This window comes from Bubalus bubalis, chromosome 15 (assembly GCF_019923935.1).
Source record: "Bubalus bubalis isolate 160015118507 breed Murrah chromosome 15, NDDB_SH_1, whole genome shotgun sequence".
NCBI classification, from domain to species: domain Eukaryota; kingdom Metazoa; phylum Chordata; class Mammalia; order Artiodactyla; family Bovidae; genus Bubalus; species Bubalus bubalis.
The window spans coordinates 57179855-57194358 of NC_059171.1; the positions used below are offsets into that span (position 1 = coordinate 57179855).

A 14504-nucleotide genomic window follows, 5' to 3' on the forward strand; every position below is an offset into this window, starting at 1 on the left:
TGATGTTTCATATTTCACATTAAGATCTGTAGTCAGTCACTATCTTTCTAGAAGGAAACCAGTAATCAAAACATTTGCTTACATTCATGAGCTGACTAATTATTTTTAGTTTTCAGTAATCAAGCTCCCTCCAGTTTAATTTGCCCCATGTTATGCATTAGGCAGTGATGAACACTGAACTGACTCCTATGAATGCAGGCTGGAATGAAAAAACTCCTCCTAATTCAGAAATGTCACCAAGGGTGCTAAGATCTATTTCTAAGTGCATCTGAGAGCTAAAGAGATGAATGTGCTCTCTAATTTGTGCTTGCCACCCTCCACACAGGAGAAGTGGTTTTGATTCAATGTTAAAGCTGCTGTCTGCCTGGCCTAACACCATTGGTTACATGATATTTTGAACTAATGATAAGTCTGTTGAAAAAGTGGTATCCTATTGAATGCTTCATGGTCCCTACCCAAACTGATTCCTTACTCCCTTTCACCATGCCCACCTCCTTCTACTAAAATTACGAAGGTGGAAATACAGCTTTAGTACTCAGAGATCTACTCACCACACTAATTAGCATGGGAGAATAATAATTTTAAGAAAATATTACAAAATGGTGAAAGAGATAGGTGCTATGAGGTGGAATTTGTAGGCATAAATCTGGAAATTCTGTGTGTAGGTAATTTAGAGATCACTTTCCGCCATGTCATGTGAAAACCACAATGTTGCTGAAAGAGTGAGGAGTGAGCTCCAGTTAAGTTGCACACTGTTGAAACTTGTAACTTGGGATTTCTGTGAATATCAATTAGTTACATACTTTTGGGAAAATAATTTAAAGTATGAATCAGTTAGTAAACATTTTTAATTTACAGGACTCTACAAAACAGATATGTTTGAATATGCATGTAACAGCTTTGTTTGGTGTAGGGTTAAGACAGGGAGCTGCCCTATATATAGAACAGTACCCTTTATGGGCTCTCGTTAGTCGATGGCCACAATGAAACACCAGTTCCGCATGCTAAAAGTCTAAAAAAAAGCACATTATGACCTCAGGACCTTAGAGTATGGGCCTGAAAAGAGACTCCGTGGCACAACTTGAGGATAACCGTGAATGCTAGTGTTGATCAGATTATAGAAGTTATAAGAACAGTTACACAGGAACAAACACTATTTTAGTAAACATGAGTGGAGGCAACATGAATGGACTCAATAAAAACCATGGATTTGGGTAGACAGTTTGGACAGGTGTATTTGATTATCTTTAATTAACTATAACTATCCCTTTAGGATACATAAAATATTGGATCAGCTGCTTAATACAGTAGGAAGTATCAAAGACTGGAATTGAGAGATGTAGGTTTTAACTCCAACTCTAAGATCTCTAGGTTTTATTCATTTATTTATATAGTTATTCAACAGATATTCAAAACCCCTCAGTGTCTTCTTTTCACTGAGAACATGTCACTAGGGCCTCTGCAGAGCTAACATATATCATTGAATAGTAATAACTGCTTAATGAGAGGTTTCATAGAAAGGAGAACTGTGAGCTGCTTTTGGAAGGTTAGAGGGACATGGTTTAAATTATGGGGGAAAAGGTTGATTTGAACCAGGAAAGCAATGCCTATAAAAGCATAGGGTCGGCCTAACCCATCTCCTAGGAGAGCCAAAGTCTAGGATACCTAGAACTGAGTCTGAAGATGAAGCAGTAACAAGAGTTGGAAAGGTCAGAAGGGGAGTATTGACTAATATAATGACTTATGGTGGAGACAGTGAACCTAATACAGAGAACAGAGGCAGACACCTCTTCAGTCACAACTCCTGTTTCAGACAGGTCTAACTGGGTTGGTAAGATGCCTAGAGAGCATTGGTAGAAAATGATTTTATTACCAAAAGAAAAAAATCCCATGACTAAGTTATCTATTGCCCTTTTCATTATTTCCATGTCATGGTAACATTTACAGATGGGTAATTACTAGGCATTCTGACATTGTATGGGGTTTTTTCCTTAATGAAATAGAGAAAGGTAACTTTTATTTTACTTTTTCCATTCCCAAATGTAAATTTAATGTGTATCTCTTCATGTTAAAAAAGAACTTCCCTTCTTTTTTCCATTTCTTTTTTCTCTCTGTCGCTTTATAAATCTACCTGCATGAACTCCCCAGTACCCTTCAGCAAGAACAAAACTGAGGTGCTTCTGTAAGCCCCACAAAATATTCCCATTATTTTAAGTCTGAAAATGCCACAGAAATATTAAGTGAAATTCACCACACTGCTCTTATACAACACATTTGACCTCTACATGCGTTAAGAGCTTCATCCTCCAATGCTTTTAATTCTAATCCTTGCAGAGACAAAATTCACTGCTTGAATTATAAGAGTGAGTCTCATTAAGGCTAAAAAGCAGTGACCCAGATAGCATAATGGATTAATATCGTGACCTTGCAACTTTAGAGCTTTACTTTCGAATCTGACTAGGTAGTCAAATCATTTCAATAGTCAATTAATCAATTGGTTAATACCAGCCTGTAAGTGTTCTAAGTCAGAAGTTCATAGATCATGTGGCCAATACTAGCCTGTATAGAATTAAGCTGATAACCATAGTATGCTTAACTTTCAAAACCTTTTTTAATTGATGAGAATCAAAGAAATGGATTTTCATGACTTACTGTGAATGCTGTAATAGTGGTGTAATGTGAATTGCTCAGTCATCTCTGACTCTTTGAGACCCCATTGACTATAGCCCGCCAGGCTCCACTGTCTGTGGGATTTCCCAGACAGGAGTACTAGAGTGGGTAGCCATTCCCTTCTCCAGGAGATCTTCCTGACCCAGGGATTGAACCTGTGTCTCCTGTATCACAGCAGATTCTTTACATTCTGAGACACCAGTGAATGCTGTAATCACTAATAATTATATAGTATTGATACACTAATAAACACCAGTATTTTGAAACTTACACTATCAGTATCTATTAATGATATATGTTTGCATTTCACTGCAGTGTAAAGAAGGACTGTAAATATAATTAACCAGGTCTTGAGTAATGAAATGTAATGTCAATGGATTTCCAACATTCTGTATTTTAGTATCTTTAGGGTGATACATACGGTTACAATTATCCTTCTCTAGGAGAAGGGTGGAAATGTGTATAGTTGACCAGGAGTTTTAAACTTAAAAAATGGAGTTTTAAGGCCTAGGGATTTTTTTTTCCAGAAACAAGTTTTGTGAAAAATTATTCCTGTCCATTTTTTGTAGATGCAAGATATACGGAACCCAGAAGGAACGCACTATAGCTCCCATCCTCAGATGGCAGCCATGAGACCAAGGGCTCAGCCTGCAGACCTCAGGCAGCAGCCGGGAATGATGCCGCATGGCCAGCTCACCACCATCAACCAGTCACAGCTCAGTGCTCAGCTCGGACTTAACGTGGGAGGGGGCAGCGTCCCCCACAACTCACCATCTCCTCCTGGAAGCAAGTCTGCGACTCCTTCACCATCCAGCTCAGTGCACGAAGACGAGGGTGATGATGCCTCTAAGGTACGACTTGTAAGAAATGCTTGCTGCCTAAAAAAAAAACTGTTCATTAGCACTTTCCCTGACTTCAGGTGGATGGAGGTAATATCATCCAAATGGAAAGCATTGTGGGGGACTGAATGAGTTAAATCACCTGCTTGTCCAATCACATTTTTAAGTTCCTAACAGATCCTTTCGGAGAAGGCAGTGGCAACCACTCCAGTACTCTTGCCTGGAAAACCCCATGGACGGAGGAGCCTGGTAGGCTGCAGTCCATAGGGTCGCTAAGAGTCGGACACAACTGAGTGACTTCACTTTCACTTTTCACTTTCATGCATTGGAGAAGGAAATGGCAACCCACTCCAGTGTTCTTGCCTGGAGAATCCCAGAGACGGGGGAGCCTGGTAGGCTGCTGTCTATGGGGTCGCACAGAGTCAGACACCACTGAAGCGACTTAGCAGCAACAGCAGCAACAAATCCTTTAAATGAAAATGTACTAAACATAGGAGTAGGTTGCATCCACACAGTACAGGCTCTGCTAGTGAGTAAGGGAGAATAAATAAACATCTAGGACTCAATATCCAAAGTCAGGCTTAATTCACTGCTCATTCAAAAATATCTTTCAATTTAACTACTTTATTTTTTTTTTCTACTTTATTTTAAAAAGGCAATATCCCAGGGTTATAATGATGGGTCTCTGTGTGTGTGATGGTTAGAGAAATCTCTGAGATCATCTGATCCAAACATGTCATATTTAGGATGAAGAAAAGAAGGGTCAGAAGTACTAGATGATGCCCTTCCAGAGAAAGGAGCCTGGGTGCTTCTTTACTTATCTTTTGTTAACCCCAGGCCATTATGGTTGTCTCTCTGCATCACCTTAAGTTATCTGTTTAAAGATGGGTCTTCGTTGTCCTTATTTTTGGAAAATTAACTACAAAAGTATTTAGCTCTTTAAAGTACTCAAGGCACCCTTGTCAAATGATTGTTTCATAACCAAGTATACTCTCAGTCAAGAATATCAAAATCATCTTTTTATTGCCTTGGTTATCAGTCAGCTGGGCTTCCCTGGTAGCACGGTAGTAAAGAATCCACCTGCAATTCAGGAGAAGAGGGTTCAATCCCTGGGGACAATCCCCTGAAAAAGGAAATGGCAACCAACTCCAGTATTCTTGCCTGGAAAATCCCATGGGCAGAGGAGACTGGTGGGCTACAGTCCGTGGGGTCTCAAAAGAGTCAGATGTGACTTAATCGACTAAAGCACCACATTACTCAAGCATCTTTCAAATATGACCCCTCAAGGACTCTTGTCCCTGGTTAGTGTGGAAAATACTGGTGGCTACATGCATACTTCATATTCCTCCTAATTTTTAATGTCACTAATGAATTGTCACTTGTGTCAGTCTTTAGTTTCTTTTCATTTTGTGAGAATTTTGTTTTTGGGAAACAAAAGGCAATACCATGGGATTCTGATCTATACAGTTAACCTAACAATTGCTAGCTACACTGGAAAAGGCAATTGCGACCCACTCCAGTACTCTTGCCTGGAAAATCCCATGGACGGGGCAGCCTGGTAGGCTGCAGTCTATGGTGTCGCTAAAAGTCGGACACTACTGAACGACTTCACTTTCACTTTTCACTTTCATGCATTAGAGAAGGAAATGGCAACCCACTCCAGTGTTCTTGCCTGGAGAATCCCAGGGACAGGGAAGCCTGGTGGGCTGCCATCCATGGGGTTGCACAGAGTCGGACACGACCGAAGTGATGCAGCAGCAGCTACACTAATCTTTTAACAATCCAAATAGTGACACATAGATTTATTCAGCCTGATGTCAAAAGACAAGACTGCTATGTTGACATTTTATTATTTTCAGTATTCCTGAAGCTCTAACATTTAGGGCGTTAATCCTCGAAGCACCACCAGGGTAGCTAATTCCTAGAGATAGTGAATGACTCCCCTGTGAGCACATCTTTGATAGACATACCAACACATCCAGAGCCACACCCAAGTCATCTCCTTCATCAAACTGTTACACACCATACCAATACCCCCGCCACATCTCCCCGAAGGACTGGCTATGGACAACTAGGGAACACCTTTAGAGCAGAGCACATGGAAAACTGTTCAGACCTTCCTGTCCTGAGCTGACTTGGCCCCTTCCTTCCTTCCCACAAAAACCGCAATAAGGACTCTGGCCTTTCCCTGCCCTCTCCCATCTCTGCCTCTTGACGACCCTGTACGGCATGCTGGGCCTCCTGTTTCTGGGTTTGTGTGAGTATAAACTTCTTCTTTCATGACATTCATTTCCATGACTGCTGTCTGCTGTCCCTGATGAAAACAAATGTCTGATATGTTTTACAGCAGCTACACAGCTAGATATGAGTGCCCATGCTGATCCCCTCTATCCCATGGTCTCTCCCTGCCAATGAGCCATCCTCTCATGAGGGAAAGAAAAAGAGAAGGAGACTAACTGATAGGACTTGAATAATGTATCAGGCTAGTGAAAGCCTGATCTTTGGCTGATCACTTCAAGGGCAAAATAAATTTTTAAGAAAATGTGTGTTCTTCCAGTGGTATCTCCAGCCAGTGAGCACCAGGATCTAAATGTGAACACCAAGCATCTATTTGTGGTCAGTGATTTAGGTGTCGGATTAGGCATGGATGATGATTCAAGTTAAATTTCTTAACATAGGTGATATGTACTACATTGCAAGGGGAAAAAATTAATGTTCTACTCATAGGAAGGATCAATTTGTGCATCTGGATTAGATCTTTATCAGTATTCATTGTTTACATTTCAGGAAATTAATGCAAAATTAGCACCTTCTGACAGTAAATTTTATGCAGGATTATTCTTACTTACAAAAGCATTTCCTACACTCTTCAATTTAAATGTGTTCCATATCCTATACTTTTGCTGAGGTATGAATTTGTGTGTTATGAGTTTCCAGGCAGGTGTGAAACTTTGCCAGTGAGTATCCTAACCAATCATTTAACTTCCATATCTCAGAGTAATTTATAGCTCGTTACTAATGACCATGTAAATGTTGTGTAGTGGAATATTCTATAGTGGTATATTCTTGAATAAGCTATGATGTGAAGGTGGATTTCTCAAGAATGCCTTCATTAAGGTGACTTTTTGTCTACACAAATGCTCTCAAGTTCATGTCTAGTTTAAGTGCATTTTCCATCTCAAAAGCTATCTTCCCATTCCAGCTATACACACTATCCTTCACCTTCTCTCCAGTTCAGAATTCCCCTGCCCATTTTTCAACTTATTTTTATTAAATGATTTTAAAAATTCCTCCGATGAAAGTGTTCAAGCATTCTTCATCACTGCCAATTAAATCGGAATTTTCCTTTATGTATGAGAAGGGTTTATGAGGAATGTTGTACTGCAACAGCTCCTGTTAAATGTGAAGTACTGTTTAGTCAAAAGGATCACTTAAATAATTTCTAATAAGAGAACTAAAAAAGAATATTTAGTCTAACACCTGAAAAAGAAGCATTTAAACCTTCCCTCTTAACACTTTGTGCTCTCTTAAGCTATTGCATATTAATTCCAGTTTATCTAATTGAACAAGTAAATGAAATAACTTTGTTTTGACAGACAGAAATATTGTAAATACATCAGTAAAATAAATTATCACCTTATAAACACTCCCCATGGCCCTGATTGCTATGGAGCTGTGTTGACAGCCTGAAGTCATAAACTAGACATACAGTCAAACATCAGAAAAATATAAACTTGGGTAGCTTATGGTTCTAAGCCTGTAATCCAGTACGTGTAACACAACAGACACTTTAAGACACTTAAAGTATCTGACACTTCAGCAGTATTTTTAGCACAGTTTTCCCTTTAAGGGAATTATGGGCTAAGAATCACAATACATATTTTTCCATCCTTTTACTTTCAGCTTCTCTGCTGAAAGGATTGTATGTGTCTCTTGTCAGTGTATATAGTTAAGTTTTTACTTTCAAGTGAAACTGACTTTTAATGACAAAAGCGATGTAATTGTTTTGGTTTTAATTATGTTTCTTATGTTTTACCTAATATATTTTGCTGTTATGTTTATTTCTATATATAAAACCATGCCTGTATCATGTCAAAAAAAAATGACACTGACCTCATTTACATACATTCACATATTGAATAAATGCTAAAATACTTGGGTTAATTTCTCCATTGAAGTATGTTGCTTTCTATTTGTCTCACATATGTCTGTGTTTCTTTTTCTCTTTCTTACCTTTCTTAAGATTGATCTTACTTTTCTCATTTCAATATTTCCCATTGTAAAATCGGAAATTAAATTTTATAATCTTTCTGTTTATTTAGTAACTACTCTTAAAAATGTGTGAAAGTCTAAAATTAACATAAAAATGCATGAAAGTCTAACATTGATCAATATCTTTACCCTTCATAAATTACTTTAACTCTGAATACCCTTCTTTCAGTTTATACTGGAGCAGTTATTGCTATTGTTTATCTTGATTATAATTTAAATTATAAATTATCTTTGAATTAAATGTAATTTTATGAACTTCATAAAATGCTATTTTTGTTGTTTTTACAGTCTTTTTTCTTTAGATTTATTCACATGTAAAAATTTTTTTTTCATCTGACATCATTTTCCCTATGCCTTTGAAATTTTCTCTCATGATGATCTATTGGTAACAAGATTACCTTAAAAAGTACTTTAACTAGGAAAAATAATTTTAGATTGATGGTGATTCTCCATTATCATTTGAAGATGTCTTACTCCATTGTATTCTGATTAATTTACTTATATCAATTTCCCAGTTCATAATTCAACTTTCAGCTGTATCAAATCTGAAATTAATGCTCATATATTGGGGGTTTAATTTCAATTATTTTATATCTCTAGTTTTATTTGGTTCTTTCTCAAATCTGTTTGAATTTTTTTTTTTTTTAGTTGCTTGCTCTCTATCCATGGATTTAATCTCTTTTGTTCTTTAAGCATTTGTTAATTCCAGTCTGTGAAGCCTTTTGGGGTCTGAGTCTGTTGTCTATTGTTGCCACTGGCCCTTGGTTTTAATGCCTTGATTCATTCTGCTTTTTTGCTTTTGGAATAAGAGCTGATATTCTTTAGAACTTTATGAGAATTCTATTCGACCTGGCTTGAAAGTGGACTCCTCTAAAGATGGTTTGTATTTGCTTCTGCCAAGCGGCTTGGACCACTACAATCTAGAGCCACTTTAGGCTTAAAAGTTTTTCAGATCACTAGAGTCATATGTGTTCAGGGTATAAATCTTTACAAATGCTGGCTTCTGTTTGTGAATTATCACAAAAGATATTCTTCCCCTTGCCTTCAGAATCATCCTTGCAGGTATTGGGAGGGAACGTGCCAGGCAAATCATTTTATTTCACCCTGCTCAGAAAGTCTAATTCTTTTCAGTCCTGACTTTTAATAGGAACTCTCCCATTAAACATCCCACTTATTTTGGTCAGTCATGGGCTTTGTCCTCTATCTGCTGTAACTTTGACTCAATTTCACCAGGTTCAGCAGCTGTCTTCGAGACGAAAGTTGGCCTTAGTGCTCTGCTTGCTTCTCCGGGTTCTTGCATTTGCTTGTTTTTGCTTTTAAGAGTTTCTTACTAATTTGCTAGTTCATCTAGTATGCATTACCATACTGAACAGAAAGAGAAGGGTTTTTTTTTCCTCAAAGAAAATAGGGTGTCGGTAGAGGAACAATTAAATAAGCCTTAAAAAGTACTTTTTATTTACTACTGTTCTGAAGGCTACAAGATTCTAGAATAAAGTAAAAATGGTAGGCAGACAGAAGTGGAGTGAAATCAAGCAGTGCTGGAACCAAATGTCAAGTCACATTGTCTAGCATTAGGACAGAATATTTAAAATTGAGTTTCAAAAGCCTGGTATTTCCCACGTTGAACTGTATTTATCACACAATTATTAAACACTTCACATGATGTAATATGTATGATACTTTTAAGAATTTCTTAGATCTGAGCAACTAATATGTATTCATTTATCAGAAATAAAGTATCCCAGTGGTTAAGACCGGAAAAGGCAGTGGCACCCCCCTCCAGTACTCTTGCCTGGAAAATCCCATGGACGGAGGAGCCTGGTGGGCTGCAGTCCATGGGGTCGCTAAGAGTTGGACACAACTGAGCAACTTCACTTTCACTTTTCACTTTCACGCATTGGAGAAGGAAATGGCAACCTACTCCACTGTTCTTGCCTGGAGAAACCCAGGGACGGGGGAGCCTGGTGAGCTGCCGTCTATGGGGTCGCATAGAGTCAGACACGACTGAAGCAACTTAGCAGCAGCAGCAGCAGCAGTGGTTAAGATTGAGCTTATTAGTGAAGCAGTTTTGGGGAAAATAGTGTAATTCAGTCAAGCAGCCAGTTAGTACTCAATTCCAAATAATAGTTCCTAAAATCCATTTAAGTAGCTAAATTATACTACAATGTGGTGTTTCCTGGGTGTAAATGTTCTTAGATGATTGAGCATACCTTGATTAAGTCATGGAATAAAGTTCAAGTGAGGCTACAGTGAGCAAGCTCTGGGAGTTGGTGACGGACAGGGAAGCCTGGCATGCTGCAGTCCAGTGGATCGCAAAGAGTAGGCACTACTGAGCAACTGAACTAAACTGAGGCTACACACAGGTGCCTACCTGGCATTTTATTCATGGGAACTGTGTATCAATAGCTTGTGCATTCTCTGTGAGGCAAGAGGAATTTTTAACCTAAAATAATAAGTAAATGTATCACCCTAGAAAGGTAAATTTAGAAAAGACCAAATAAATCTAACAAAACCAATAAACATAACTAACAGGTGTATGTAGTTATAGTCAAATCTTTTCTTCACTTTAAAGTGATTTTTCTGGACAGTAGCCCAAATTTCTTACCTTATATAAGGCCACTGAGTGTTTTTGCTAAAGTCATCCTAAAACAATACTTAGTTATCTTTGGCAGAATCAAAGATCCCTAAAAATGAATCTGTTTTACAAGCTATGAAACCTATACAATGCCCTCTGCTTGTGAATCATCTCAAGAGTATAACACTTTATATATGGCTTTCTATAACTGATGTTTTGAGTCATTGAATTAGTTATTATTAATGATAATAATAAACCCAATTGTAAAATGAAAGAGGTATTAAAGTCTTACTGATTTCACAGTAACTAGATGACTTACTTTCCATGCTTATTTGAATTTATTCTCGTAAGGGGATTTTAGATGGCATAGTTTAGAAAGAAAAGAGAGAATGAATTTAAGTAGCAGAATTTTTCAGTTACAGTACCATCACAAAAAATGCTGTAATATGCCCTGTTTCTATGGCGAAGATTTTATAATATTTACTTTATATGATAAGAGTTATAAGTGGAGTTCTATGTTGTTTGTTCAGCCTATTATGCAGATGGTGCTTGATTAAAATCTATTTTAAACTACAGCGATTACTGCAAGATAGTGTGCATTAAACAGCTCTCCCGGCTCCATTAAAGGCTTTGGGACCGCGGCAGTTTATTTTAAATATGCTTATAGACGTTTCCAACTTCTCCAGGGACATTTCAATATCAGTGATTCTCTTTCCTTGAGTCTTAACTCTACTCTGTATTCTTAAGAAGTGCTATCTAAGTAACACCATTAACACATTGCTTTTTTAAAGTGGAAAATTATTGTTTTATTGTGATAAATAAGTTAAATACATCACTTTAATTAAGCAATAAGACATGACCAGAGGTGGATTACCAAAAGCATAAAGACAACCCTAGGGATTTGGGAAATAGGTATCAGTCTAAAAGTTAATACAGGAAGCACATATATCTGTGTAGAGCTACTGTGAGAGTAGTATGTCTATGCATTTGTGTATGTATTTATTTTTTCCTGGGAGCTTTAATAGAACATGAAACAAGTCCATGGGTAATAAGGATTACAGGTAAGGCCTCAGTCCAGACATATTCTTAGTTGCTATGATTTTCAAACAACTTTTGTATATGTTTCAGATGTCCTTTTCCTTGTCATTCTAAGCCTTTGCCCACCACTGTAGAATGCAGGTGGAAACATGTGGTGACCCACTGCATGTAAGACTCCATACTGATGTTGTGAGGTTGGAAAGATTGACAGGGCCTTGTTCTTACTCTCAATGTGCTTGTCATTGTGGAGACTTTATATTTTTGCATTCTATGGTCCATCTGTATTGTCAAGATCATGACATTGGAATTAAATTTAACTCTTCTAGTCTTAGAACCCAAGTAACTCTAGAAATGTTATACTCTAAAACAGTGTCCTGTACGTGATGCTGTACAGTCCTTACAGTAGCCACAAGTCCTGTGTGACTGTGTACATTTAAATCTAATTAAAATTAAATTTAAAAATCTAGTTCCTCACTTGCTCTAGCTTAGCATACTAAGCTACACGTGGCTAGTGCCTACCTTCAGACAGTACAGAGAACATTTCCATCTTCCTAGAAAATTCCATGAGATAGTACTGCTCTAGACTACAGTAGGCAGTGTCTCTGGGAAAATTAGGCCATAAAATTATAAACTTTCATCCATTCAGACAATACTCAAAATTAAGGTCCAGGGACATATTACAAATCCATTTAGCTCATTTTCTCACCACAATCATATTTATCATCATTGTGTTCATTCCAAATAGTTGATGGTCAGAAAAGCCAGGTGTCTTTCAAAATGCAATCCATTCCTGGCATGTAAGTGGATCCAAATTATAGCAGCATATTTTGCTTAAGGGAGGTTTTGTATATGAGAAATGATCATGTGGTTTTCAAATACGTGATGAAACTACAGCCAGAAAGTAGGCCTGAAAAATTCCCAGTTCATTATACAGTCTAAAATAACAGCTCACTTCTGTACCTTCCCAAACACAAGTCAAATGCAAAATGAAAAATAAGACCTCCACAATTAGGTGGTAATGCCCAGTGTTCAGACCCCCCCCGCCCCCTGCCATATCAGGTGGTAATGGCCAGTCTCATGTGGCAGACAGCCTTTCACTTCATACAGCACTGCCCACATGTGTGGATGCATTAGACAGCCAACCACAGCAGGGGATTTGTATCCTGTTTTATTGCTTTCTAAAAGCAAAGACATTGTACATACCCAGTAAGCCTTTATGCAAGGAACACTGAGCAATATAACAATGATTCCCTTCAAAGCATATTTTATTTTTTAAAACTATTTAATACATAATTTTTATTTTTGTGTTCTCCTCTTATACCAGCTTTTGGTGAAACGCCATTATTTTAAGCCATAGTTTGGTTCTATGAGGGCAGTTTTATAAGTGGTCAGAATATTATGATTTAAGAATATAGTTTTAGTGAGCTAATTGAATTACTGAAGAAAAGGCAGTGAATCTTAAGAAATAAATATTTTATGTGTGCCCTGTAGATTAGTCCACTCAGATGCCAGTTTTCTTGCATGACAGATAATTCAGCCTAAGATTAACCATGAGTATTTAAAAGGAGAGTATAAAAAAATTTTTTTAATAAATAAAAGGACAGTATATCAACATGCTCTCACTTTCAGAAATCACAGAGACAAAGCTGATGTAATGTTATGAGATTGGCCAGTGGTCTGGCCATAATGGAGGATGACACCCTGGCTTCAAGCTTGGTGCCTCTCAGGTACACTGTCAGATACACAGGTGAAGCCTCGGGGTGACCCTCCATAATACATAAATGATGTCTGCTAAGCCTTGAAAATAGGGAGGCAGAAATCATAAAATGCTTGTTTCTTCTAAAGGAGAAGACTGCATCTGGCTAACCCTGTTAATAAAGACAAGCCAGGAAAATAGGGGAAGCCTCCAGAAAGCCAACCAAATTTATTGGCTGCATGGACTTGTTTAGAGATTCCTATAGGGTTGCTATCAAAACAGTTACATGTGTTGTGTCAAAACAGTAGCTTGTGGTTTCTGTATGCTTGACGCTTAGAGCATCTCACTAGCCATAGCCGGTGCTCCTGCTTCTGCAGAGACTCCCTAGAAAGGAGGGCCACGTTTTCCAGTAGTAGGTTAACTGTCCTACCTGCTACCATGGGTGTCACATGAATCCAGCAGATCTGAAACGTGCCCCATGTCATCCAAATACTGATTTAAAAAGTAAGTAAGACAGCCTCTTCAATAAATGGTGCTGGGAAAACTGGACAGCTACATGTAAAAGTGAAATTAGAACACTTCCTAACACCATACACAAAGATAAACTCAAAATGGATTAAAGACCTAAATGTAAGACCAGAAACTATAAAACTCTTAGAGGAAAACATAGGCAGAACGCTCAATGACATAAATCAAAGCAAAATCCTCAATGACCCACCTCCTAGAGTAAGGGAAATAAAAACAAAGTAAACAAGTGGGACCTGATTAAACTTAAAAGCTTTTGCATAGCAAAGGAAGCTATAAGCAAGGTGAAAAGACAGCCTTCAGAATGGGAGAAAATAATAGTGAATGAAACAACTAACAAAGAATTAATTTCCAAAATACACAAGCAGCTCATACAATTCAATGCTAGAAAAACAAACAACCCAAGCAAAAAGTGGGACCAAGACATAAACAGACATTTCTCCAAAGAAGACATACAGATGGCTAACAAACACATGAAAAGATGCTCAACATCGCTTATTATTAGAGAAATGAAATCAAAACCACAATGAGATATCACCTCACACCAGTCAGAATGGCCATCATCAAAAAGTCTACAAACAATAAATGCTGGAGAGTCTACAAACAATAAATGCTGGAGAAAAGGGAACGCTCTTGCACTGTTGGTGGGAATGTAAATTGATACAGCCACTATGGAAGACCATATGCAGATTCCTTAAAAAACTAGTAATAAAACCACCATATGACCCAGCAATCCCACTTCTAAGCATATACCCCAAGGAAACCAAAAGTGAAAAAGACACATGTATCCCATTGTTCATTGCAGCACTATTTACAATAGCTAGAACATGGAAGCAACCTAGATGTCCATTGACAGATGAATGGATAAAGAAGTTGTAGTACCTATACA

General features: G+C 37.8%; 1 protein-coding gene across 5 annotated transcripts in view; it reads left to right on the plus strand.

The window, feature by feature from the left end:
• The window catches only part of TOX (thymocyte selection associated high mobility group box), a 313399-nt gene that overhangs the window by 250666 nt on the left and 48229 nt on the right, over positions 1-14504 (plus strand). For all 5 annotated transcript variants that reach the window (XM_044928750.2, XM_006043079.4, XM_006043080.4 and 2 more), the window contains one exon: positions 3240-3521. In XM_044928750.2, the coding sequence (XP_044784685.1) occupies positions 3240-3521 (282 nt within the window). The remainder of the gene's footprint in view (positions 1-3239; positions 3522-14504) is intronic.